This window comes from Stylophora pistillata, chromosome 6 (genome assembly GCF_964205215.1).
Source record: "Stylophora pistillata chromosome 6, jaStyPist1.2, whole genome shotgun sequence".
NCBI classification, from domain to species: domain Eukaryota; kingdom Metazoa; phylum Cnidaria; class Anthozoa; order Scleractinia; family Pocilloporidae; genus Stylophora; species Stylophora pistillata.
In genome coordinates, this window is record NC_142524.1 from 35,092,748 (window position 1) to 35,115,995 (window position 23,248).

General features: G+C 37.6%; 2 protein-coding genes across 4 annotated transcripts; both read right to left on the reverse strand.

The window, feature by feature from the left end:
• Positions 1–49: 49 nt before the first annotated feature.
• On the reverse strand, positions 50–10,801 carry LOC111347469 (BTB/POZ domain-containing protein KCTD3). The gene is made up of 18 exons (XM_022954711.2): positions 10,665–10,801; positions 9,991–10,044; positions 9,166–9,211; positions 8,821–8,894; positions 7,472–7,530; positions 7,050–7,130; positions 6,236–6,403; positions 5,561–5,645; positions 5,344–5,474; positions 4,957–5,025; positions 4,591–4,706; positions 3,848–3,935; positions 3,187–3,303; positions 2,699–3,025; positions 2,477–2,573; positions 1,765–1,897; positions 1,387–1,444; positions 50–1,052 (listed from the first exon to the last, which is right to left on the reverse strand). The coding sequence occupies exons 1-18, from the start codon at positions 10,706–10,708 to the stop codon at positions 805–807; spliced, it is 1,995 nt and encodes a 664-aa protein (XP_022810446.2). The 5' UTR covers positions 10,709–10,801; the 3' UTR covers positions 50–804.
• A 1,076-nt stretch (positions 10,802–11,877) lies between these two features.
• On the reverse strand, positions 11,878–23,147 carry LOC111319540 (UTP--glucose-1-phosphate uridylyltransferase). Of its 3 annotated transcripts, XM_088762913.1 has the most exons (15): positions 23,034–23,135; positions 22,225–22,260; positions 22,008–22,136; positions 21,016–21,123; positions 19,386–19,568; positions 17,707–17,921; positions 16,608–16,745; positions 15,957–16,041; positions 15,762–15,830; positions 15,441–15,472; positions 15,199–15,295; positions 14,754–14,832; positions 14,439–14,605; positions 14,140–14,244; positions 11,878–12,988 (listed from the first exon to the last, which is right to left on the reverse strand). In XM_088762913.1, the coding sequence occupies exons 2-15, from the start codon at positions 22,225–22,227 to the stop codon at positions 12,881–12,883; spliced, it is 1,518 nt and encodes a 505-aa protein (XP_088619039.1). In that variant the 5' UTR covers positions 22,228–22,260; positions 23,034–23,135; the 3' UTR covers positions 11,878–12,880. The 3 variants fall into 3 exon arrangements, with proteins under 3 accessions (XP_088619039.1, XP_088619037.1, XP_088619038.1); XM_088762911.1 differs by lacking the exon at positions 22,225–22,260 and having other exon boundaries at positions 23,035–23,147; XM_088762912.1 differs by lacking the exon at positions 23,034–23,135 and having other exon boundaries at positions 22,225–22,343.
• Between the last annotated feature and the right edge of the window lie 101 nt (positions 23,148–23,248).

Genomic DNA, 23,248 nt, shown 5'->3' on the forward strand with positions numbered 1-23,248 from the left:
AGAATTTCGACTGAAGGTTTCGTATGTAAAATCACAACAAAAATACACATTAAGTTCATCGCACATTTTATTTAAATAAATTACCAATTTCTGCGATGGGAAACCAAGCCATTCAGAAAGCCAGTATTTAAATAAAGCTATCCTACAATCAACCTGGCTTCGTTCAGTTCCACAACGTTCTTCTATACATTCCAGTTAATAAGAATAAATGTGAACTTTCGGTGGAAGAAAACGCCATGGAAACCGCCTGTGCCATGCCACGCAAGCTCTGTGTCACTTACCAACAATTTAAGGAATTTCTTTTCAAATATTAAACTCAGTTCCAAATTGTAAAATCTGACCCAATAATCTATAAATTATAAATCAATTGCAACTGTAACCGAACCATCTCATTTTATTGAAATCCTTCGCGACAACAAGAAATGAGATGTTGAACTGAACCTCAACCCTTGGATTCCCGGATGTGATTGTGACTCTCCTTTTCATATTAATGCAACCTACTGCAAATGAGTGATGAGGTTTTAAACTTAAGAAACTTACTTCGTATCGGTTAAATGGGAATAAAGCAATTTTTTAAGCATGGGGACGACGACTGATCAGGTGATGACCGAAAGTAAGGGGAAGCTTTCTTTCAATCACCTTTGAGTCTTAGAACAATTAATGAACTGAGCCTCTTACTCTTTAACAAAAAAATCGTTGAGTAACCGTGTTCAGTATTTTAAGTTTAGAGCCAGCTGTGGCTGCAAATTCAGTTCACATTCCACGATTATTTGTAAAGTGTTCTCCACTGAAAACCTCCAACATCTAACACTGTGATACCAGAATTCCGTATTTGGACTTCCCACCACTGACTCCAGCCTCCTCGCGGTCATCTTCGCCCAAACTAGGCCATGAGTAAGAGAGCTTTAGTCGTGAGCCTGTGAGATTTGTGTGAAGCAGTGATGTGGCAGGCGACAAGGAGGGAGTAGTACAACGTGACGCACTGAGGTCACACTGCTCCAATGTTCGTAACAGTTCGCCTTGCGTAACATTACCAATATCGTCGCGTTCGGCTGTGGCACAAAAAGAGTAACGAAATATGTTAACCGTACTTTTAAAATTCTTAGATGGTTTAGGAGAGCGAACAGCCAAGAATTCGAGAACAATGTGGAAGCGTTCATAGAGATTTCTTCATACGTCAAGCAACCTTGATTCTGTTGCACGTAACCAAAATTATTTGATATTCACTTCTACCGAACCTGTACTGACGTGAGCTTTTCTCCTAGCCTTACAAAGTGAGAAAAGCGGTCAACACCAGATAAGTTAACATCTGCACGTGAAACAATGCAGGTATTTATCAACCACTATTCTCCTCAACGATTAAGTAGGCGTTTCACAAACTCTCACCTGAGATTTCTCCTGTGGTCTTGGTTGCAATCTCCAAAGCTGTTGTCAAGTCCCACATCTAAATCATCGCAAACAAATCGCATCAAATTTGATTTACTCAAAGAAGATTTTCGCTTCCATAAAAGGCACCTAAGATTACACGTAATCACAGCAACGTCAGGCTACTGGCCATTCGAAATATTCTCCAAGTATAGTGTCTTAAAGAAACAAATAAATATCCAAATTCTCTAAGTCCTAAGGAAGCTATATCACATCGGCTTTCTAACTTATATTGCGTTCCCGTTATTCCGATAAACCGTACCAACTGCCTTGGTAATGATTTCATACCAACTTATGCATAGCGGAAAACCACTCTGCATTGATTTCATAATTTCTTACTTGTATACATCCATTTGAATGGCCCGTTATCAGGAACCGCCGAGGTCTGGATCCCATTCTGCTAGAAGCGTCACATTCATGAACACAATATGAAGTTATGTTACTACTGTCCACTGAACGAATCGTGCAGACCCTGCAAAACGAAAGCAACAGTTTAAAAAAGCTCCACACGCTAAGCTATTTTGTTGAGTCTCAGCCCAGCGGTTTGGTAACTGGAAATGATGCCATCCAGTGGCTACGATTTTAAGCCAGCTTGTTTTAAGCGAGCGAAACTAGAGTTAGTGTTAAGTATTGATTAAATCCGCACTTTTCGAGACTCTTTTATAGAGAATTCTTCATTGCAGAACGGTAAAATCGTACAAATGTTAATCCTAATTTATGCTCTTAGCCATGAAAAAGGGAAAGCATAGTTGTCTAACCCTGGATCCACGCTAATCACCTCTTGCTTATAATTTTCTTCCTTCAGTTCTTGGTTTTCCACTCAACCAGTAACCAGGGATACTCTCATTATTCTTAAGTGTTCCGGAGCAATTTTAAAAGCACTGTTCCCTTCCACACAGGAAAACTTCGAGCGACAAAATAGCTTTACCGGAGCTCATTCCTTGTAAAGTGTAAAACCATCTTATTTTCATGTTCTATATTTAGCGTAGCTTTAGAGAGCCACGACTGCTGGGCTTGGATTGATAGACAAGTTTCAAGTCAATTTTGTTACCTTTTTCCTGTTGAGGAGAAACGCACAATCACGTGATCGGTATCAGGTACGAGCTTCTGAATGAACACTTGTTGATCATCACGCTCGCCGAAAGGGCCTGGGAACCAAAAAAGGAAAATACGATTTTCGCGGGAAAAACTTGTTAAAAAATAATTCGACTTATGAAAACGCTTTTACACAAACATGGACGACAGAAGTTCAGGTGATGGGATTCTCACTCACCGATGCCATTACCAGCCAACGCACTTGGATGGGCGTCCTGCGCCTCCAGGGAAACAACGTTAAAAGAGGCGAGGGGCGTAGAACCTGGCTGTGTGGATATCATGCCCCGAAAACGCGTCACGTTCCACGTACGCACGTGGTTGTACTCGGAGCAAATGGAGACAAGGTTTTTCTCACTTAGCATGACCTTTATAACGGGGTTCCGGTGTACCATGAATGTCTGGAAGAGCTGTGGTCCGTGGCCCACAGTCTCGGGATGTTGAACGATCACTCGAACTATCCCTGAGCTTGTGCCGTATGCGATCTCGATCCAGTTACCACTTAAACCTGATACAGAAACAAAATGAAACAAACGTTCCAATTTGGTTAAAAAATAGTCTGGGTTTATTTGCACAAAACAAAACTCAACAAAAAATCGACTACCCCAAAATATCCAGGACTTTGTCCACACCAAGGTTCCAAGTTAAATCTCAGGGACGTTTACTTACACGTCTTGGGTGTTAGATACACACTGAGTGCAGTCACCATGTCTTCGTTCGGATCTTTATACAGCTCTGTCACCAGAAGATCGTTATCCTTCATTCTCAGCGGGAACTTTTGCATATCTGTCCAGCAAACAAACTGTTGCTTAGGCTAACGGAGCGAAACGACGCAATTGATGCAACCAAGAGCTTAGAGAATCTCTTGACTTCCTCTTTCAGTAAGAGGTAAGTAAGAGGTAAAGGCTAATAGTTTCTACCCACAGGTATCAACGAACGCTTTTCATTCCACTAATTTATTCGTGTTTTTCTCGTTGCCATGTTCCCACCAATAACGTAGCTCCATTTTCTGCTTTTAAAAGCACACACAACCCACAATTCCTCCACTCACTCCGACGAAGGGCTAACGCTCGAAACGTCAGCTTTTATAATCGTAACGGTGGCCAATTTACCTTTTCAACTTTGTTGATATACTCAAATTATTAAGTAAGAGGTAATTCGCTACCTCAAAAGATAGATACCGAGTTTGATTTTTAAACGAATTTGGGAAAAAAGTGTTATTAAGTATTTCTTCTAGTTTTGTAGGACTGTTTTTCACTAACGACGGAGTCAGAGTTTGGTTGGAGTTGTACCAGCGCTTGCGACCAAGTGAAAAGACCTTACGACGTACCAATGTAATAAATAGAACCATTTGTACAACCAAGAAGAAGGAAGGAACCGGCGGTGTCATAGCTGGAAATCGGCGTCACTTCCTGGATCTAAACAAAGACAGTAAGAAACGTACACGTTACAAAAGAGCTCAAGAGGATTCAAATATGTGGCTCTAAGAGTTTTAGCAAAGAGCAGGATGTAATTTTACTGTATCTATGAATCTTATGTAGATGCGTTATTAACCAAGCGTGAGGTCAAGATGGCTGGATATTAGCCGAGTTTTTTTTTTAACCAATTTTAATGGACCGAGACGAAGTCGAGGCCCATAAAAACGCCAATAAAGAACGAGCCTAATATCCAGCCATCTTGACCGAACAAGCTTGCTCAATCAAGGATTTCTTGTTAAAGCAAAAGATATTTCGCTTTATCAAAAATCAAGAATGACTTGTTTATTCCGAGAGCTGGGAAAGAAAGCCAACTATATTTATAGCACAATAAACTCACAAGAGTCGTTGATTATTTCCTTGTTTTCACTGTCTTCTGCCGCTTTTTGTGACTCCATAGCCGACATTGTCCAAAAATTACGAACTTTGAAAGTACGCACCACGCAATGTTTTTCTAACGCGGATCTAAGCGGGCAATCGCGAGCGGGCAAGATGGGCCCATCTTTCCCCCTCAGGTAGCCAATCAGAACACAGGATTCGCTTCATACTACCCAAGGGCGTCGCCAGCGGTATAATAATATCAGATATTGTTTCATACCTGCCAATGCTGTGTCATTGAATTCCAAACCCCAATTTTTCCTGTGTGGCTTGTGGCTACAAGTTGGCTTCCAATGAAAAACAGAGCATCTACAGTGACACCAAGATCAAACGTCCCTGTTCCCAAGGAAAAAACAAAACAATATTTTGTAAATTGCTTTAAGCCATAGTGCCGGATATAAAGCTACTATGTAGTTATTAGAATGACCTTTCAACTGACCGAAATTTTTCCTTTTTTACCGTTGGACTACAAGGTATGACCTGACAACAGAAATGACAGTCACATTTACCATGAAAAGCCACTAAGACCTTGTCATTGATATACCTCTACTAGAAAGGCAACCAAAAGATGCACTTATCAACTCACCAATTTCAAATTTCACAACATCTTGAATGTGGTCAGTTGTAGAAAAGCTCCATAACCGAATTCTACCCTCTGAAAAAGACAGATAGTTCCTGCATGTCAACCTGATACTAAGTCCAAAACAATTACGCTCCTACCTGTGGAGTCTACTAAAATTCTAGCCACTACATATAATAGAAGTAATAATAATAATAATAATAATAATAAAACTCTCCTATAACTCAGTTGTAGAGTACCCAGTATAACTGGTTGTGGTTTGTTTACCCTCGGGAGGCTTGGTTTCTTCTTTGTCCCTGTTTGTGATTAATGTGTGAATCTTTTTGTGGAGAGGGGCATTGTGAAGTTGATTATGTGTCCCTCAATACCCTTAAAAAGTTTTAAAAAATCAACCTGATGAAACTGCCAACATTTTGTCTGCAAGAGAACTGGATGACACCTTTGCATTCAGAGCCATTCTTTCAACGTGGTTGCGCAGGTAAGGAGTGGAGAATATCAGTTCCCAGCCAACTGAATCTTTGGATCTAAAACAAAAACAAAACAGAGGCATAGTTAGTAAAGCAAAGAACAACCTTTTGATAACATGAGAAGGACCCCTCAAGCCACTCACCGGTAACAAAAAACAGAATGCGCAAAAGCAACAGCAACAAAACTGTGGTGTCCCATCACCATTAACACTCTCCTTGGGTCCACATCTGTAGAGGGAATCATACATACATGATTTTCAAAAACAAAACACTAACAGTCACTAATGGCACCATTTCAATAATGCCCGGCAAAGTTCATCACAATTCCATCCTATTAACTCTCTTACTGTAAATCCTCTATTAATAAAGCCCCCCCTCTAAGTTATTAGAGGGGGGGCTTTATTAGTCCTCTTTAGAGGACGAAGGTTATTAAGCCCCCCCACCCCTCCCCCTCAAAAACAAAAATTCAAAATAACACTCCATGTCAGTAAGTGCGATAAATTTATTCAAGTACTGTAATTTTATTTTGTCATTTAAAATCAAGCATGGTGATTGATTGATTGATGTTATCATGTTGGCGCCAATAGAATACAGTATACGGAAATTACAGAGTGATGCTAAAAATATAACATGGCCAAACAAGGTCCATTGAGAGAGTTAGATCAAAACATTGAGTTCTTCATTGTCTTAATTAACAAGCTCCCCTCTGTTAAGCCCTCCCTCCAATAAGCCACCCCCCCCCCCCCCAAAGTACCTGAAACAAATAAGCTCCCCAGAGGGGTGATTAGAGGATTTACAGTATTTCAACAGACACTCACCCATTACAACAGCACCTTCATTATCATCTGGGACTTCTCTGGTGCCAACATCTCGGTAGCTTGAAGTGTCAGGTTCATAACGGGAGGTGCTTATTACAGTTGATGTAGAGCTTCTCCTTGTGAGGGCAGCTGATGATGAATGCCTTGACACAGGAGGAGCTGGAAACTCTGAAAAGGGTAATGTTTTCAATGTGAAAACACACTTTATCTGAATTGTACCAGTATGCCAGAAAAACTAGATCATTTAAGTAATATTTAAGTTAATACTTATCCTTTCTCTCTGATCAGCCATGGAAATATTTGTTTTCAACTACTCATTTTAGAGTGTATGTTTTTTTTTTAATTTCTACCAAGTTAGTGGTACTCTGTGTTTCATGCTATTGTCAGTAACAAGGCCTTCACTCCTTGCAAATGCAGTTAACATAAAAAAGTTTACTTATAGTAACTTTATGACAAAAAATTAATAGAAGTGACCCAACTGAAACTCTTTGCAAACTGGTTTCTCTGGTCTATTGCTTGACCATATGCCAGATATCTAACAGGGCTTGACACTAACAGTAGCCAACTAGTCACAGACTAGTAGAAATTCAGTTTTGGCTAGTGATTTTTGATTTTCACCAGCCAGTTTGGCTAGCAAACAAACTGAAATTGTCATAACATCTTAGATGTCATTCGGCCAATTGGCTGGTAAGATGAAAAGTTAGTCAAGCCCTGTCTAATGCAGTTGAATTATAAATATTCTAGTAATATTTCAGGTGTGTGGTTATCTCAGCTTGTGGGTGGGTTCCTATGGAACTGATTACCAATTCATTACCTGGAGGGTTAAGATATCCGTGGAACAGCACATTGCCACATTTGGAATTGGATACCTCCTCACATAAAGCTAGCCTCTTGGCTGTAAAAAAAATTAACCAGATGAATATGAATTTCAAAATTTCAGTTTACTCCACTTAGTGTAAAACATACAATTCAAGGCTGTGCTCCGGCAGAGACTGGATGCCATGGAGGACCTACTTTAATCACAATTGTCTTTATGTGACTTATGAAGCTTTGTGTTATTGAGAACAGCTCAGATTCTTTGACTGCAGACCTCAGGTCACTTGGTCTATCACTCTAAGAGCACAATTTTGTAATTCTGTTTGGTATATGTAACCATGAATAATATCATGTATGTAGTTAATTAGCAAATGATTTAACCCAGTCTATGGTTGGAATGTCTAATTCATTTCATCTTACCAAGAGGAGTGATCCCATAAAACTCAGCTTCATGCTTGATGACCCTTAAGTCTAACCCTCTGCAATGTAAAAAATATTTATTTAAATCTATTCGTTTTTTAATGCTGCATGAGTTAATTTCAAGTAATAAATTAACCATCTCTACTTTTTTTTTTTTTTTTTTAACTATTTTCAACAAGAAAGGTAGTCCATTGTAGGGCACAACCCCTTATTTAAGACAATTAGCTTAGGTTCTATCAGAGAAGATCTGCAAAACTTAACCCTTTGTTCCCTAAGAGTGATCAGCATCTAATTTCTCCTTACAATATCACCCCTCAATCAAACAATAAGATCACCAAAATAATAATAATAATAATAATAATAATAATAATAATATATTAACTCTCTCATAGCCAAAATAAGTAATAGGTTTATAAAGATTTTATAATGACTATTTTAGATTTGGATACCTGAAATAGTTAATCTTTTTTTAATCTTTTTGTTTGATAAGTATATAGATTTTGACTTCACTATAGTTCACGGGCTACGCTCATGCGCCCTGTCATACTATTCTTACGGTATATAGCATACAAAAGTTTTAAACTGCTGCATAATAATCATAACTTTTATTTATATAGCGCTCATATCCTGAGCTCATGGCACTTTACAACACTGTGCAGGGGACTTTTACCAGACTGCTAAGCAGTTTACAATCAATGAAAGGCAAATCTAACAGATGTCCCCTCCCCCCAGTTGCCAGTAAACAGGCCAGACCACATCACAGTAATCTCGTGAGTGGGTTCTTTAACATCCCCTGCCTAACCAAATTAACTAATTAATAGATGCAGGAGATGGGACCTACGGTTTATTCATCCTTATCCGAGAAGACTAGAATGTCTATCCATGTCTTGATGTTATAGAAAGGTAGCACATTCTCCTCAGTTATTTTCAAGACCATGAGTGTTGGTCCGGCCGGGGCTTGAACCCTCGACCTCCCGCTCAACAGTCCGGCGCTTAACCAATTGAGAAAAAAGGAAATGATCCCCTTCTGAAGAAGCTTTTGATTGTTAAACAAATTCTCCTTGTCAGCATGTTACAAAGTGTAAAGAGAACAGTAGGGAGAATTTGCATACTGATGTTAGGTTGTAAAGGGTTAAAGAGAGTTCAATCCCAGAGCTTCACCTCTGAAGTCCACTACCGACATCTCACAGCAGGAAACAATCATAATGATTGTTCAATAAGAAAATGGATTCTACAGGATCAAACTTTCCCAAAATACTTCCTCTTTTTCTTCTACATTTGAAATGCCTTTTTACGGTTTTTTTTCCATCTTATAAATAATCATTGTCATTGCTCTGAAAATACAATACCTTGCATCAAGTTCTTTGGTTCTCAGAAAATTTAATATGGGAACAAAGGCTTCTGGATCTCTATCAATAAATATCTATTTTTGAAAGAATAATAGAGTAATTAGTAGAGGCCCTTGGTAAGCTGTGGCACTACATGACAGGAAGAGAAATTTCAAATTCAAATTTCAAATTCAAATTTCAAATGTTCCAAATTACAAAACCAGCTTAAGTCAATTATTGAGAGTTATTGGTATAAATAACTGTAGGTTTAAATTGAATGAAACCCATTCAATAATATGGTTGGAATGTCCATGTTGTCTTGGATTTTGATTATTGACATTATAATTGGAAGGCGACCGCACTCACCGCTCCTGTTTCATCTTTTAGAGATGAAATTCGTCCACTTAGCAAACTAAAAAGAAGGGTAATGAAAATAATGAATGGTCAATGTCTGGAACTCGCAACTATATAGTTAAAAACTAACCAAACTTAAACATAAAAATGAATTTTGTAACAAGTACTATTATCATACATTCTTTTACATCATACCTATAGACAATAGATTTTATACATGAAGAAGTGATGTCATATCTACAGACAATAGTTTTATGCACTTTTGTCTTTACAACTGCAGCTCAGGAATATGCATAATAAAACAATTATTGGATTCGGTCTTCACATGATAGTGATAATTATCAAGGCCTCAGTTTGTGTTATCTGCCTCAGCCTTTGGCTTAGGCAGTCACAACACAAACTTTGGCCTTGATAATTATCGCTATCGAGTGAAAACTGAACCCAATGATTGTTAATTATTAATTATCAATTCTTTATCATAAGTGGCAATAAATATTTTATAATGAAATAATAACATTGTAAACAGATGGTCCAAGAAGGGAAACAGCTAGGTAGCATGGAAAGTTGTACGCAGGACCACTTTCCCACCATGAACGTAAAATCTAGTCGGTGGGAATTGTCTAAATTAGGCTCATAGAGAAGAAAGCTTTTGAACTTCTTGTCATTTTAAAGCAGATCTATTTATTTCCTAAACAAAGTTATCAGCAGGTTGTATGGCTAAGATTCACTTTTTTGATATAATATAGTTAATTCAATGCAGATATAAATGGACCTAACAAAGTCCTAGGTAGCCATGCACCTCCGCATACTTCCCATCAACTGAAATTAAATATATACCTTGAGAAAAATGAGTCTGGAATCCATGTCAGTGTCTGCTTAGAAGTTGAGAACCTACAACATATGTTTCAAAATTAATGTAATAAAAAGAAAAATCATATCAAATTATAATCACCCAGTCACAAGTTGATTAACCAGGATGATATATGTAAACTGCAGACGGTAGTAAAGGTTCATTTGACTAATAAAACGGTAACGACATATATATTGTAAGTTTCAGTGAAAATTATCTTGGGTCTTACTTCAGCCTGCTAACCTAGTAACAGACTCGCCCAGTATTCGTTTGATTTGACAAATTTCTGCCAAGAAATCAGTCAATTAGAAAAACCCGGAATGAAACATTTACCTTCCATAGATGAATTCAACTACTACCGATTGGGAAATTATTTTGAAAAAAACCTCCAAATTTTTCTGTATAATTCAAATTGTCTCTTAGCTTGAAGCTTTAAGTGCTCAAGTTTCAACCGCTTATTGTTAAACTTAAGTTTATTTTTGTTTGTACAAAAACGGTTTCGTCTCTACCGCTTAAAAGTATTACTCTGAAGCAATTACGAAGCTTGACGTATTAATTAGTAACAAGCAAAGTAACAACCTTCAAAATCAAACTTATTTTACCAAAGGTTCTTTGCCTTTGCCAACAAAAAAAGAGAAAAATTTCGGCAAACTACACTTACTTTCTTCCACCAACATTGAGGGTGACGATTTCTCCCAAGTTCATTTCCCACAAAATGTTTTCGGGGATTGCTTTCTTGTTGTCAACATCTCTCCATTATTTCACCTGTCTGAATGGTTTTCAAGATGGCGGCTGTTTATGTATACAAAAGAAAGTGCGCTCTTATTGGTCAGTGTAAAGTCCTCGATATCGTGTAACCAAAGTGACGTAATAAGCTTTTCTGGGAGGTCCGTATATAAAAGTGACAACATTTTTCTGAGTACGAGAGGAATATAACTCGTAGGGAAGCCCAAGTTCAATATATGAGAACAAATTCCTAAATAAGAATAGTCTCGTTTGCTCTCGTTTCATTTTTCTCTCAATGACCAGTGATATTCTTAGTTATCTTGGTAAGTTTTGCAACAAAAGCATTTCCCTCTAAAACTTGACAGAACAGCGGTAAATTTACCGGGATTTCACTTAGAAGTTTCAAATGTTTCTACGGATCAAATTTGAACATTTTTAATGCTTAAACCCCCAAGATTTTTCAGTATAGATATTCTCTTTCAAATTTGGGCCCTGAAATTCTTTTAAATCAAACAGTATTCCGCGATCGTCAACTTTTTGCGTAATTATGTGCTGCTATAAAAGGGTTACTCTCAAAACATACGTTCTTATTTGATAAATTTCTAAAACAATACCTTTATGATCCCTTTTGTGAGTAGCTTCCACTTTGAATGACTCATTGAGCCCATTCAACATTATTTGATGGTTAATTGGAAGATTTTCTTCTCTGGTTAGCCAGTGCTTCCTGATCCACTAAGGCGCATATACTTGTGGCGCTCCATTGATCTCTCTGTGCAAACAGTTGGATCGACGGCCAAACCCCAAGGCCCTCACCAACTGCGGCTCGGGAAATGGGCCTGTACTTCTCTCAAGAGGGGAGGGGGTTCGAAGACTGGCCCCAAAAAATTAAAAAGTAATCGAGCCAAATCGAGCCTAGTTTAGCCCCGGATTCACAAGATATGCTTTGACGAGGAATGAAACTGTATCGAGTATTACAGTGACCTCAAATAAAAACGAACTGCGGAAACAGAGCGGTCTCTTATGTGGAAAGAAGGGAAAAATTGGTCAAATGCCGTTGATTAAAACATGAGATACTGTGCTAAAATGCCATACTTATGGTTTGGAACGGCATGATTAATTTAATATAAAAAAAAGGGAAAAAAACAAAACAAAACAAAGTATAAACTTTATTGTAGTGTCAAATTCTGAATTTGTACACAATTTCCCTGATTCCTAAGTAAATTCTGGATCCCAAGATTGCGCCGATGTAAAGTGATGATAGAAAGGTGTGTTCTTGAGTTGTCGACGGGAGATGCGTGGACAAAAGATGAAATTCTTGCTAAAACTTTGCGTCATCTTCGAAAGGTATCAAGAATGTTCGAGGTAAAATTTGAGCGAAAGGGCTTAATTGAACAGATTCGGCTTTAGCAGGAATTTATCCCACACAAATACACCTCTCAAGAAAAAAATGTTTGCTTTATACGTTAGCAAAGAAGAACCGTCAACAATTGTTGTAACGAGAAAAACTGCCAAGCATAATTTCCCTTGGACTTTTTTGAATGTCCATGACAAGCCGCGTGTCAAGATATCACGAGCAAATTAAGTCCTCTCTCTGTGTCAACGTTCTTCAGTCATAACTAACGAGCCTGAATCTTGTTGTTGTTTGTAAAAGGTGGAAAAAAATAAGAGCAGATTACCGTTACGCATGCAAACTGCCAAGTGTGTGAGGTTATTAAATGAAAAAGCTGCGATCGCCCCGATCGCTAGGATATCTACTCTAACTCCATACCATAACCCGCCTTGAAATGACGTTTTAAAATAATGTTGAAAACGTAAATGTACTCGATATTGTCTATTATATTACAATATTGTTTATTAAATAAATTTATACAATCAATATTTACTTATTGCCATGTGAACAAGACACTGGCTAACCAATACATGGCACACTTCAGTGGAAAGGAGCGAAAAGAGGACGCACGAAAAGAAAATGTAAACAGTTGTTTCACTGAACAGTAATGGCCATTCTTCGCGCGCTCGTATTAGCACTCGTTTATAACCAACTAACTTTTTAACAAAGACTAAATACTTTTGGGATTAATAAAAGGGGAAAATTAGAATAAACTTTATCGATAGCTGATAGAGACACGTAATCAGCTTTTGTTCTGTTTGTTAATGCTGTAAAATTCTCAGATTTCCAGAAACAATCTTGTTTTCCAAAAGTGAGCCTGAAGGAATATCGATCCTTTCCCCATGATTGGCAATGATTATCACTGTTCCCTGTTTAAGTGAAAAAAAAAGACAAAACAAAAAAAAAACAAACAAAAAAAACAAAACAATACAAAATTAATAGGTACAGTCTAACTTGCACTAGCAGGCGTCTCTTTGTACAAATTTATTTCTCTCCCCAGCCTTCCGCTGCCGTAAAAATCAAAGGTGGCAGCCAGAGGATACTGCGCAAACGCCCTCCAAATCACGCCTGCTCTGCAGGGATGATACAATCTGATCCATTCAAAGCCATATAATAAATAGGATGACATTTAATAGCACTGCTCTTGTTAGAAACAAAGATATTGACAACTTTGTTTATTAACAGATATTAGGAGAGTTCAACCTCCCATATTTATTTACTTTTATCAAGTTTTTTTACATATAAATATATATTTATTTTTTTTAGTATTTAGGATCTAAAATAGGCTTAAGTTATGCTTTTTATTACATCGTTTTGAAATCACTGGTGGTCCCTGTAATCTGATTGGCCCTAATTGGTACGATTTATATACGAATCGCACCATATTTTTTTGCTCTAAATCGCATCATTTAACACTTGACTGCGTTTTTGACACATGACGTCAAAGTCTTTCTGTTTTGCATACAAAACATGATGTAAAAGCGTTTCCGGTTCCGCTTTTTATTTTAAAAACCGGCTCAGTACTGCATCAGCAAAATATTTGAATTGACCAAGTCCTATATTTGGGCGATTTCAAAATGGATGTAAGAAAGTGGTAATTGAACTTTGTGTTGTGCAATTTTGGTCTGGAATCATACTTGTGATTTCAAATCAAACTCGCGCTGCGCGCTCATTCGATTTTGAAATCACGCGTATGATTTCAGCCCAAATTGCACTCCACTCAGTTCAATTACCATTATTTATCACAATTGTATTAGGTTTGGTTAGGTATTTTTTAGGCATAGCAGGTCCACATCAGCTTTTATGCTGCCTTTTATTCATGACCTGCTTTAACAAATAAACCATGTATGTATGGATGTATCTATGTACGTATGTACGTACGTGCGTATGTATGTATGTATGTATGTATGCATGTATGTACGTATGTATGTATGTATGTATGTATGTATGTATGTATGTATGTATGTATGTATGTATATTTACCTTACAACAGACCTTCCTTTGATTTGTCATGACCTACCTTCAAAGACACTCCTTTACCAAATGTGACGTCCCCAGACACTGTCAAATGATCCAGTTCAATTAAATCTGGAATGGTCTCAAAACGATTCAAGAAATCCTTCACCTGTTGACAAAAAGAAAATCAAATATGAAAGGAGCAGGTTCCTTACAGGCGTCAGCAAAGAAGAGAATTAAGAGGACAGAGAGACTTCGCTAAAAATGACTACAAAAAAGAGAGACAACGAAATGGTAGCTACACGTATCCCTTGATTTCAAGAATACAAAAAAGAGCTCTAACATTAACTACTGTCCACGCACCTTTTTAAAATGATTACCGCTGAGCTGCACTATGGGCACAGACGGAAACTGTCTCAGCGGACTCATCTCGAGCCGACCGTGCTTCATGTCATACAGGTTCGACATGACCAACAGTAGATCTGAACATGTCTTGACTGGAAGGAAACGTCTTCGTGGTACGTTAATACCTACATAGCCAGAGAGGGGACGAAGAAATTTTAACCAAAGAAATAAATAATGGGCTTGTAATTCGCTTGGTTTTCTATTTGGGGGAAAATGGTTTTTGATAGGGAGTAGAGTGACAAAAACTACCCCTATACCACCCTTCACTCTTACCATGTGCTCCTTCAAAGTTTTTCATGGCAGCACCCACGGCTGTCTCCAGTTGAATAATACGCATTCCATTATCAAGGGTCTACAAGGACAGAGACGTAATTAATTAAGCAACAGAACAAATTTTTCCGAGCTCTATAATGTGATAAACCCACGCGGGATGTTGGGAACATTATTATGACCAATCCAAGATCTTCCTACCCCCACCCCCCAAGGTAGTAAATAGTGACTGCTCTCCAACTCACTTCTGATAGATACAGTGCCTACGTTTTAAATTTTCAAAACAGTATATGTCAGTTTTTAACCGCTCGTGTGCAGTTTAACGAACAGTAATGACACTGCAAAAGTAGCCGAAGCAATAGCAAAGACTGCCAGATCCTCACATGTTATACTTTTTTTAGATCATAAAAACCTACTGAACAGTCTAGTTTGAAGAATGAAATCACACCTTGTTGTTGATAATAACTTCCATGTGCATCTTGTCCTCCTCTACAAGCCTCTTAATTGCAGCCAACTTCATCCACAAATTGTTGGTGTTGAAGATTCTAACCATGAAAAGCAAAAGTCAGAAGAAGTAACTCTTACTCTACTGCAGAAACACACAGCATCTTTTTCCCACATTAAGAACTGTTTTGTCCTCTCCCCAGAATTGTTTGGACAAGAATTTGCCATAGAACAAATGAAACATACCTGAATTTGTTAACTGACTTGAATTCATCAACCTACAAAGGAGATTTTCATTTAATTTTATTGTCTCAAATCAACTTGTGATTTACTTTCATGTTTCTCTACGTGCCAAACGAATTTACACAGTATCATAGGATATAATGTTGCTGCCCTCTATATCTGTATGTGCAAAACATACCACAAAAGAAATATGCCACTTATATTTAACTCTATGAAAAGTGGACTCCTGTCTCCAACAGTTTATTTTGCAGTGTGACAAGTGATGTGCATTGTAGAACATTAAAATTTTTTTCTGGTAAATTTAAAGAAAGAACCATTACTTACATGTTCTTTAGGAACTTGTGCAATTTCCAAAAGTCTTTGTTTTCCTTCATATTCTATGAGGGTTCCTCCCTATAAAAATAGAAATTCCTCTTTCATTTTTGTAGTAAATGCAAGATTACAATCCACAGGTGGATTTCTGGATTTTATAATGCAGTTATCATATCTGACTTAAGTATTAAGAGTGCTTTTCCATACCTTGACATCAGCCCGTGTTTTATCCGTGACTTCCATGACAAACTCCGGTGCTGGCGATCGCGAAGGATTTAACATGTAATTCAAAATATCTGAACATGGTTAAAGACACTTGAGTTCCTCTAAATACATAAATAATAATAATAATAAATAATAATTTATCAATGGACTTTCCACTGGGTGGCTCTTCTTGTCCATTTCGTTTTAATCCTTTAAGTCAACCCTTGGGTTAAAAGGGTTGAGTTATACCTTTGAGGAGGCCTACATCAATGGTAACCTTAGAATCTTGAGTGTCCTGCAAAATATCAGCTATGATTAAAATCTAGGCAGCCATTTCCCTAGTCTGCGCCAGGCTCATTAGTGACAAATGGTCACAGTCTAAGGAAGAGTTAGAAGAAGTGAACAAAGGGACAATTTCTATACGTCAAGAGAAACCAAAAAGAATGACAGGTCAAACATAGCTGCACTATGGTTCTTTTTAGGTCAAGCAAAATGATTTGGGAAAAGTGTAAACCTTTCTTTAACTGAATTGAATTTATCCTACAAGAGTCTTGTCATTGAAATTCCAATGACATATTGAGGAAGAGGAGGAAAATAATACTTCCTGTTTGAGTGTGTTGTCACACTTCTGCAATCTTTTAACAGTGTTAAAGGATATTTATATCTACTGTGGCTCCCAAGTTGTCAATATTTGACACAAATATGAACTCTTTGCCTTCATCAATGAATTCTTGGACAAGTCCTGAGTTGTAGAATGAGCGATAAATATCACCATGGCCTGGAGGGTACCAGCTGTTTGAGGAAAGAAATACAGTACAAGCATCAGATTTCTATCTTGTGGTTCAATTATACTCGAGGTTAAAATTTTGTTATATTTTCCATTAGGATATAACAATGCATAATAATCCATTTGAAACAAAACATGAATAATATTCAAGTAGAATTAAAATTTGGCTGCAACATATATCGATTGAACTGCAATCGCACATGGACACCATAAAGGAGGAGGGGAGAGGAGTTCAGAGAGATGATGGAAGGACAGAAAAACTGAGAGAAGGGGGCTCAGAGTAGCTAAGAGAGATGATAAAGGGATAGAGAAGAAAACTGAGGGGGGAGGGGTCAAAAAGGGAAGAGAGATGATGGAAGGACAAGGAGAATAAAGGGGCGAGGGGTCAAAGGAGCTAAGAGAGACAATGGAAGGAGAAAGAGAACTGAAGGGGGAGGGGTCAGAGGAACAAAGAGAGATGATAAAAAGACAAGGAGAACTGATAGGGAGGGATCAGAGGAGCTAAGAAGGATGATGGAAGGACAAGGGGAATTAAGGGGGGGAGAGGTCAGAGGAGCTAAGAATGATGATGGAAGGATCAGGAGAATTGCTACCAATTTACTAAAGAAGCAAGGAGTTGCAATGCCTTGTTTTAGGTTTGAAATTTGTGATTCTAGGGCTATTTTGGTTAGAAATCCTCGCAAAAATACAATGGTGGCAATAGAATTATAATGAATAAAGGATATGCAAAAACTGTCTGGAACTCTTTTAAGTGTTGAGTTTTTAATAAAAATGGGAAGATTTATGAGCTTTTTTGGTTCAAGAACTGTACAATAACCTTTTTGGAGGTATAACTTTGCACCTGCCACAGACTCATGCACCAAAGTACTTCTGCTGGGATCTCAGTCCCACAAAAAATTTCCCACTGGGATTAGTATTCCATCTGCTCTTAATTCTACTCTGATGTATGCATCTGGTATTGCTTACCACTCAATATTTGACTCATTTTTCTGAGCTCCTATGAGTCTAGGTAAGGGAAGGAGAGACTCCTTTACAATGCGGGGATGTTGACTCTGATTAAAGCAATGAATTTTCACATTATTGGCTTTGTACTTTCTCAAGGTTTTCTGAGTCTCTTCATGTGTGTTGAAGGAGTTCATGAGGACAAGTGGAACAGAGCAGCCATACTTGTTGTTTAAATGCTGTGAAAGAAAAGGCGAGAGGCATCATCAATCAGATCTTCAACTTCAAGGCTTCGTAAACCCCTGAAGTGATCAACATGTAACTTCTCCCTATGATATCCATACATTATCCAGCAGACAAGTAATGAGAATATCTAATGTCATCAGGTACATGTAGAAGTTGATATCTTGATCTAATACCAAATTCTCCCAACTAATTTACGAGGAAATGTGTAGCAGCTAGTGGGGAGAATTTACAGTCAGATCTTGGGAGTTAAAGGGTTAAAAGTTTTGTAACTCTCCTTTCTAACTAGTCCACCCAAAAAATAATGAGGCAATGATTTCACTTGGCCCTTTAATCCCTATGAGGATTAGCATCTACTTTCTCCCAGAAGTATCACTGTTGAATCTAATGTTAGGGTCAAGAGAGTCAGAGAATTGATTTACTAGAAGCCCTTGATTGAAAAGCAAATTCTCCTTGTAAGTACCATAGAAAATGTATAGGGAACAGTTTGGAGAAAAAGGATGTTATTGTTAGGGTGTAGAGAGTTACAGCTGCGAGAATTATTAACCCTTTAATTGTTAATTCTCTCCTCTAACTGCCAAAAGCTGCCCTGTAAAATCATAATTTGGTGTTAGATCAAGATAACAACTACCAAATAAGTTTGAGTATTTTCATTACCTGTTAGCTGAATAATGTTTGGATTTTAAAGGGCAAAGTTACATGTTGAACATCATTGATAACTGTTTTTTGAGTTTTTATAGATGAAGAAGAAGAAGAAAACTTTATTTAACGAGGATAAAATACATTGATTACTGGTAACCCAGTAGTTTTCATAATGGCCTTCCTACAATTAATTTGTAAACAAGATTTGTACAGTGTGCAGGTGAGAGAACAATAGGACACGTAGTCCCCTACTAGGTTCACCTACCTAAACCAACCCCAACCCACCTATCCCACCCCAGGGGAGGACATCCATCACACAGTAATCTCATGCGTGGGAAATTAACGTTTCCTCCCCCTAACCCTGCAGGAGACGGACCTCCAATTATTCGTCCCTATCCAAGAAGACTAGAATATCTGACCATTTCTTGATGTTATAAAAAGATAGCATATTCTTCTCAATTATTTTAAGACCTTGAGTGTTGGTCCGGCTGGGGCTCAAACCCTCAGCCTTCCGCACAACAGTCCAGTGCTCTATCCATTGAGCTAACCTTGAGGTTCAATAGAATTTGTGGTCCTAACCCTTTAACTACCACAAGTGAACAAGACAGAATTTTTCTATATATCATAGCAATGCAGTATCAAGCAGAATGAGAATATAGAGTTAGATAAATTAAGGGATCATAAGTTGATCCAATACCAGATTCTCTGAGCTAACATCACAAGAATTTTTTGGCAGAGAGTAAGGAGAATTCATCATGATTCAGATCCTGAGAGATAGGAAGCATCTCACATTTCATTCCAAATGTTATTTTTGTTACCTCAATTTGCTGAACATTCATGTCTAGGAAGGTTAAATCCCGACGTAACGAGATCAGACTTTTGGGTCCAGTACATCCCATACTTGTACCTAAACCTCCATTAAGTTTGATCACCACAAGTCTATTGAGGACTTCCTTAATAGTGCTTGCTGGAACCTCTGGTATCTCATGATACATAACAATCTAAAGGAAATCAGTGACACGAGCTTAACATTCAATGGAAATAATTCTCCTTTTTTATAAACAGTAGAACCTCAATTTAATGAACCTATCTATAACAAAGTCCTTGGTATAATGAATGATACTTTAGTTTCAGCCTGGCTAAAGTTACAGTAAAATGTATATCACAGAACCTCAATATAACAAACCCTCGATATAACGAACCAATTTCCCCAGCCCCTTCACTTCATTAATTCAAGGTTCCACTGTATGTAGTGTATTGAATATTAGTGTGTACCACACAAGTGAAAAGTGCTTTTTGCACCTGCTGATTGGCTAGTTTGGAAGTGAACAGCAATTGCTATTCATCTCCAAGCAGCCAATGAGACCAAAAATTGCACATCAAGAGTGAAATTTCCAACCATTTTTTGGTATTTTGAAAGATATGAACATATGCTAAAAATTGATTCACCTTACTGTCAGAGAAAGTTGTTGCAGATCGCAAATGCCTTAATATTCTTTTTCCTTTATTCCTCTCATTCAAATAGTGCTAATTGTAGTAAAATTTTGTCATTATGTAACATTACGTAACATTCCATGTATTCATCATAGTTTGTGCAGTTTATTCCAGTTTTGCCCAATGCAGTTTACTCTATTTTGTCATTTGCTTCGTGCAGCTCATTCGCTGCTAGGTAGGGATTAACAATATTGCAACAAATGTAAGTTGTGTGTTATGTAATTTTCATTGTTGTTTTCGTTGTAGCTTTCCTAGTGTACTTAGCTTAGTTTCTATTGTAATAGGTTTTCATTCACCGTTTTATTTGCAGTTTTAACCGTGTCGTTTTCTGTGTTGAAAATTGTGTTAGAGTTGTTTTGCCTAAAATAAAAGAATAAAGGCTGATAGTTTCGAAAGAAACTGTTTGGGGCTGTGTCGGTAGGAGTAACGAAATAATTTGGATATATCAACAAAGTTGAAATGGTAAATTGGCCACTGTAATGATTACAAAAGCTGACGTTTCAAGCGTTAGCCCTTCGTCGGAGCGAAGGGCTCCGACGAAGGGCTCCGACGAAGGGCTAACACTTGAAACGTCAGCTTTTGTAATCATTACGGTGGCCAATTTACCATTTCAACTTTGATGATATATCCAAATTACTAAAATAAAAGAATCAGTCACCCGTGGCAGTTATAATGGTGGATATTTATCTTGCCACTTTGCAACTCATCAACTTTAGCAACAACCACTTGTGCCAACATTAGTGAAAGTACTCAAACCAAAAAATATTGAATACCACAAGAGCTGTTATATCTGAGTTATTTTACATTGTCTTAGCAACACTTTCTACATTTAGCAATTGTTATATGAATACAGACTAAAGAATCACTGTTTTAGTATCTTCTTAGCAGGTTGGATGACCAACTACATGTATTCCTCATGTCTTTATATGGGTGGTTCATGAATGTTCTACTCACAGATCCTTCTGGAGGAGGTTTGATTTTGTCCCAAAGTACTGATGGACCTTCTTCCTCAAGATACCTGGCAAACAACTCTTTGAAGCCTTTCATATTCTTCAATGCATCCTAAAAAGCAAACCAACAGTCCAGTGTTTTGATTGTCTCAAACATATTTGGGAAGGTGTGAAATGATTATGGTCACCTAGCTGATTATATGGCTTTCAGCAAGTATTGTCTCATTGGTAGAGACAAAATATTCATCAGCCAGGATGCAGAATTTCCCTGGCTAAATTTCAATGACCTGAGCAATTTCTTTTAATTCAAGAATATTCTCTTTTTACTTGAAAATATTCCCCTCAGCTCCTACATTTCTTGATGAAAACCCTTGATTAATAACACTGAGCTAAAAGCTGCATACATCACATTAATTTGGTCCTAAAAATTACATAACTGATTCGAAAATTTTTAACACGAAATGCCCATTTTCAATGGGGTGAAATCGGTGATCTGGTCTTGATTGCCTTATTTTTAATAGCTATAGATAAATCAACCGAGGTAAAGATTTGATTGCTTTGTTTTGAGTTAATAATCTTAGGAAGTAATCAAACATATTTTCCACTTTTGATTGTGTTTTTAAACTTTTTCTCTCTTTCTCAGTTCGTAGGCAACGAAGACATCTATTATTCTGCATCAAAAATATAAAACTTGAATAGATTTCAACAGGAAAATAAATGCCTTGGGAGGTAAGGCAATATCGAGGTGTGGTTTTGAGGTCCTGGTACCTGAAGTATATTACCGGGAGAAACTTTCTGCTCCCTGAGAGGATAAGCTGTTTATCTTTATTACAATGCATCCCTAAATTCACATTTTAGACAAAGGTAAGAATTTATTACCCCAGTAACATGTTAGGCCGAGATTAGTGTTAGTGTTTGCACAGCTGTTTTGATACAAGACCTTGAAGGTAGTTTGCAACTCTAAAGCCCTACAAATACAGTTCAGAGAGACATTACCTCTTTCTTATCTTCTGGTGCTGTTTCAAGCAAATTCTTCAATTCAGTGTCCATTCGTTCAAAGGCATCTCTACGAGCGAGAGATTTGAATTCGACCACAGGATCTGACTTTTGATCTGCAGAAGTCGTCTAAAACAAACGAATAATCAATCGCAGTCACGACTTTGCTTGCGACAGAAAAAGAACATTCACAACCACATTGCATCTCACGGCTTACCATGATCTGTCTACGTTGTAATGAAGCCAATTATTCCTTAACAAAGGATACAAGAAATAAAATATTTATCGTAGTAGCCTGTGCTGAGAACAACCTCATTGGAGTCTGTACCCAGACTTCTCACGTGCAAAGAAAATAGAATGCGTGATTCCGTGACATCTCGCGAGACTTTGCCCCATTTTCGTGTTTGATTGTTTTCTTTGTTTTAGAATTTTTTTGGTATTTAAACTGTAAAAAGGACGATAGACGGTTCATTGTAGCAGAGACTCATTCGTATCATTTTGGAGAAGGATTACAGAAACATTCTACCAAAAATATAGGTATCATTGAATATATATAACCATGTTTTCGTCGGTCCCCATGCAAATAGCTTCCTCTCCTGTTTGAGAGATCAGTTGTTTTCATTTCAAGGGTGATTAACTACAACCCATTTAGTCTCCGAGATCTAACATTTTCTTCCAAAAGGGCGCTTGACATCCTTTCCAGTAACTCCTCTTAGCATTGCGATCGCTGTTTCCATATTTTCAGTATCGTCAGTGTAACTAAATTGTATTGTGTGCTAATATGGCATTTCGTAAGGTTAATCAACCATGGCAATAAATCACAGCAACTCTAAATATAGCAACTCCAAATAACTCGACCAAAATAGGACAAAAACATGCCTGGGACTCTTCATGTTTGTTTCTACTTTGACTGTAAAAGTTGCTCCTAATCGGCCTCAAAATTTCGTAGCTGCATCATTTTTTTTGCCTTACACCCGAGGTATAATAAAATCCTTCGGTATATTAATTCAAGCAACGTTGAAAATACCTTAAATGATTTCCAGACATCATTTTTAAAGTCAAGGTTGTCTACTGTATTTGAAGCCATCGTTGTTCTTTTAAGTTAGTGGTTGAATGTAGTAAACCAAGTGAAGCCTGGGTGGAATCAATACTGTTAATATTAACCATGAGATGACGCGGCACGATAACGTGACCCTCACATGACTCTTCTCCACCCCGGGATAAAATGTTCCGAGGTTACG